This window comes from Scardinius erythrophthalmus, assembly GCF_964197995.2.
Source record: "Scardinius erythrophthalmus genome assembly, chromosome: 7".
In the NCBI taxonomy this organism is placed as follows: Eukaryota; Metazoa; Chordata; class Actinopteri; order Cypriniformes; family Leuciscidae; genus Scardinius; species Scardinius erythrophthalmus.
The window spans coordinates 3,356,972-3,361,971 of record NC_138227.1 but is presented as its reverse complement, the minus strand read 5'-3'; the positions used below and the strand labels follow the sequence as shown (position 1 = coordinate 3,361,971).

Genomic DNA, 5,000 nt, shown 5'->3' with positions numbered 1-5,000 from the left:
CTTCATTATGAATTCCTGATGAATGTTAAATGATACAGAATCGGTTTAATCATGAGCTACTCAGACGTGCATGTTTTGAGCTTGTAATGTTTAATAATTTAGTCCACGTAACCCCGCCCCTTCAGCTCAGTCCCGCCTCCATTTATGATAGCCACGCCTACATGCCAACATCCATCCAATCAACAGCCGTTGCACAGAACCAAAACTATTTTTTTTTCCTGTTCAATATTCTGTTGTGGTTTAATTCCTTTCTGTATTTCTGCTCTCCTCTACAGTGAGATGTCTCCCTCTGTCAGGCGAGCAGGTCAGAGACATCACGTTCACAATGATTACTCTCTTCTCTCTCTCTATGTGTGTGTGTGTGTGTAAACTAACCCGTGTGTTTGTGTTTACACTAGCGCGCGGCTGACTGCGACCCGGTCAGTGCTAACGGCTGTGACCGACAGAAGATGGGTGAGTATCTCTCAACCTGAACTATTTGGTCTAGATCCCATCCAACAGGGAAAGTTCTCAGAACGTTTTGTCAAGGTTATTTCAAAGTTATAAACAAACGTTAATAGAAATGTTCGTTCAAAGTTATCTGGTCTTTAATAATGTTCTGAAAACGTTAAATGTAGATTTAAAAATAAAATAAATTACTACTTGTTTCAGAACATTCAGAAGTAACTTTCCCTTCCCATAATGATTGAAGAATGATCAAATGCAATTCCTTTAACGTTCGCATAACGTTTTGGGGGCGTTTTGAACGTTCAGAGAACATTCAGAAATAACGAAACGTTTTCATAACTTTATGGGAACGTTAACAAACCGTTCTTGGCATATATATTTTTGTTAGCTGTGAAATGAGGCTGGTTTATGGTCATGTTATGATATGGACACAGATATATAGGCTTAAATATCCAGAACATTTTAAAAACAGGTTATGCACAAGATAAAAAATATTACCAAATACCAGTATTTGGTTCCTGGGAGTAGTTTGTTTTAATTGTGTATATATATATTTTTTTACAACACAACTCTGTTCAAACCTGTGGAAGCTTGTTTCCTCCACTGAATAACATTTTTAAAAAGCTAATAGCGACTTTTAATCTCACAATTCTGACTTTTTTCTTGCAAGTCTTGACTTTTTTTCTCGCAATTGTGTGAAAAAAAGTAAGAATTGCAAGATAAAAAAGTTGCAAGAATCTTTTAAATAATTTTATTCTGTGTTGAAAACAAGCTTACACACGAACCTGAATGACTTTCTTTCTACTGTTGAACATAAAAGAAGGTCTTTTGAAGAACGTTTCGGAACTAAATAACATTGGAGAACGTTGACCCAGTATAGACAAAAACACACTCAAAGACATACTTCAAAATGTCTTCTTTTGTATCTCAGGGTTGAGTGATATGAGGGTAGTAAATGATGACAGAATGATCATGTTTGACTGAACTGTGAATCAGACGCTTCAGTGATTCTGTGCTGGTTTGTTCACAGACGACGCTCTGAACGCTCAAGAGAGACACGAGGGTCTGCTGAGAGAATTACAGGAGCTCGCAGAACACGGTCAGTAAAACACTCCTGTCAAAACTATCAACTCTTTGTTTAAAGTCCCCCTGTAGTCATTCATATTATCCCTTAAAACTCATCTCTGATCACCAAAATGACAAATTAAAATGTTTTTTCCTTGAAAAAATGTCTTCATGCCTTAAAACACCCTTGCTTCATTTAGTATGCGCGGTTCAATGAATATGCAAATGAGCCCCGCCTCCACTCACTCCCTCAGCTCAGAGATCCACTGGTTGACGATCACACGTTGATCTGATTGGTTACAAGGTAGTTTGTGACGTCAGAAACACCAGCGATTTCAAAGCGTGTTTTTGAGACTGTCTTTGGTTCACTGCAGTTTTAAGGAGGAAATACTCAGCAATGCTGTCGACTTATGAATTTACACATGGTTTGTCTTAAAGCACATTAAAAACACCACATAGACACATAAACAACATTAAAAGCTGGATTTTCACCACAGAGGGACTTTAAATCAGGTCCTTAATAAACATGAAAATAAGAGAATCTCATCAAATATGAGACAAATTCACATTCTGCTGCAAATCAGCTCTAAAAAGACATCAGTGACATTATTTAGATTAGTTCAGTTCAGTGTTGATTCAGTTCAGTTCAATAACTGTCAGTGGCTACGCTTACATCCACCTATTTTTAAGCAAATCGCATAAGAAACTGCAGGATGGAAACGGCAAGATGTGCACCAATTCTAAGAATCAGCTCTACTGAAGATAATAGAGTCATTATTCACCTCAATTCAATTCAGTTTGTCGCTTTAAATGCTCAAGCTCTTTAAAGTGTGTTCTGATTGGCTGTCAATGTTTTTGTCATTCATCAGTGGAAAAATAGTGTGAACAGGCCTTTAATACAGTCATGTGAGACTAGCAAAACACACACATCTGATACACATGTCCGTTTTTTTCTGTGAGTCCGTCAGTGAGTGAGTCAGTGAGTCGGTGAGTGTGTGAGCGAGCCAGTGAGTCGGTGAGTCGGTGAGTCAGTGAGTGAGTGAGTCAGTGAGTGAGTGAGTCAGTGAGTGAGTGATTGAGTGAGTGGGTGAGTGGGTGAGTCGGTGAGTGTGTGAGCGAGCGAGTCAGTGAGTGAGTGAGTCAGTGAGTGAGTGATTGAGTCAGTGAGTGAGTGAGTGTGTGTGTGTGTGAGTGAGTCAGTGAGTGAGTGAGTCAGTGAGTGAGTGAGTCAGTGAGTCAGTGGGTGAGTCAGTGGGTGAGTCAGTGGGTGAGTCAGTGGGTGAGTCAGTGGGTGAGTCAGTGGGTGAGTCAGTGGGTGAGTCAGTGGGTGAGTCAGTGGGTGAGTCAGTGGGTGAGTCAGTGGGTGAGTCAGTGGGTGAGTCAGTGGGTGAGTCAGTGAGTGGGTGAGTCAGTGGGTGAGTCAGTGAGTGGGTGAGTCGGTGAGTGAGTGATCTGATACATGTGTCTTTTTTTTCTGCAGAGAAAGATAGAGAGAGCAAATACTCTCGCGAGAGAGACGATTATGACACATGGGAGGAGGAGGAGGATGACGAGGATGAAGATGAGGAGGGAGCGACGAAGAATGAGCGAGACCTGGATGAGCTTCTGCAGGAGGAGATCAGGGCGACGGAGATCCAGAGGAAACAAGACGAGGAGCTGGAGGAGCTGCTGAAGGAGCTGAAGAAGAAACAGCTGGAGAAGAAGCGCACGAAGAGCGAGGAGGATGAGAGGAAGAACGAGCTGGAGCTGATGCTGGAGAAGGAGAAGGTGGAGAAGGAGCTGAAGCAGCTGCGGGCGGAGCAGAAGAACGACACCGCCGGCTGGAGCAAACAGAAGGAGGAGGAGAAACAGGAGGAGCTGCAGGAGCTGATGAGGAAGATGGAGCACGTTCAGGAGGAGGAAAGACCAGAGGCGGAGGTGAAGGAGCAGAAGCGGGAGATGGAGAACGCCAGCGATGAAGCCACGCGACAGTTCGAGAGAGACGGAGAGGAGGAAGAGGAGGAACGACAGCATGCGGAGGAGGATGAAGATGAGGTGTGTTTCTGTTGTTGCCGATGTCTATCACAGCTTCACCAGAATAAAACCAAAATCATAATATACGGCGTTTCAAAACACAAAGGCAGAGTTAATTAAATGAATACACACATGTGGTGTGTGTTCAGAGTGAAGCGCAGCACTGTGTTCGTTTACACGCCGGTGTTCACAGCAAATGCCATAGAACTCAAGACATAAATATTAACATTATTGTACTAAAATGTTAAAGTGAAATATTACAGTACTAATATTTCTTATTTCTTATTTAGTTTAATATTTTTATTTAGTAATAAGAGTCTCTTCTGCTGCATTTTCATAAAATCAAAAATACAGTACAAATTGTACAATATTATTGGAATGTAATATTGTACAAATTGTACAATATTATTGGAATGTAACATATTTTCTATGTGAATATATAGTAAAGTGTAATTTATTCCTATGATCAAAGCTGAATGCATAATAACAGTTTCTCGTTTTATTTTTTTATTTTTTTTATTAGCAGAAACTGGGAGTATTATATTATTATATATTAAATAACCATGATTAGTTTTGTGATTTCAAAAGTTTCAAGAATGATATCTTTCATTTAAAACAAAGTTATTGAGGAGATAAGGTCATTTATTATTTATTGTTTATTTTTTATTATTATTATATTATACAAGAACTTAATTGATTTTTTTTTTTTTTTTTACCATTTTAGTTTAGATTAGAATTTGCTTATTTTAATTTATTACCATTAATAATCATTAAAATACTTTTTGGTCATCTTGAGGCCTGGATGAGAACCTCTGCTGTGTTTTTCCACTAAAACTTTATTTCGTCATCTTTTATTGAGTGCATATAGATGATCTAGATGAAGTGACGTGTGCTGAATTCATGAACTCTCTGTCTCGTTCAGGAGCTGCTGGAGATCGAAGCTGAGCTGAGGAAAGTTGCAGCGCAACTACATGAGCTTCGCAGGGGTTAAACACACACACTCACACACACACACACATATATGAAGTCATTATAATAAGATGAAACACTCCGAATAACACATAATTTATGTAACAGAGGCGGTACATTCATCAGGCTTCACTATTTTACTGCAGACATTCAGAAATGTAATTCCCATCAGATGAAATCAAACTAAAACGCACAACTGGACGAGCGATACTTTGATCACTCCAGTCACGCATCACAAGCCACGCCCCTAAACCATCGCACATGAATATTCATATTTGTCATTTGAATATTTAAACATTCATATCTATATTGTAATGCAATACTTCAGTGAGTTGTACAATTAACTCTATATAATAAGGCAAATGTGCACATATGATGAAGTAATAATGTGATTTGTGCTCTTGACTGTTACTGAGTATATATATTATATTTATATGTAATCTCTGAAACATTCTGCTGTTTTATACGCTGAAGTGATGACATGGCTGAAAACTGTTATGACACAC

The 5,000-nt window shown here is 39.2% G+C and overlaps 1 protein-coding gene across 1 annotated transcript in view; it reads left to right on the top strand.

Moving 5' to 3' along the window:
- The first annotated feature begins 210 nt into the window (after positions 1-210).
- LOC308694124 (uncharacterized protein) overlaps positions 211-5,000 on the top strand; it is a 6,609-nt gene continuing 1,819 nt past the window's right edge. Inside the window, exons 1-5 of the mRNA XM_081371460.1 lie at positions 211-304; positions 399-453; positions 1,478-1,546; positions 2,993-3,546; positions 4,448-5,000. The exon at positions 4,448-5,000 is cut by the window's right edge and continues 1,819 nt beyond it. Coding sequence (XP_081227586.1) covers positions 450-453; positions 1,478-1,546; positions 2,993-3,546; positions 4,448-4,516 — 696 coding nt within the window. The 5' untranslated portion in view covers positions 211-304; positions 399-449 and the 3' untranslated portion in view covers positions 4,517-5,000. The remainder of the gene's footprint in view (positions 305-398; positions 454-1,477; positions 1,547-2,992; positions 3,547-4,447) is intronic.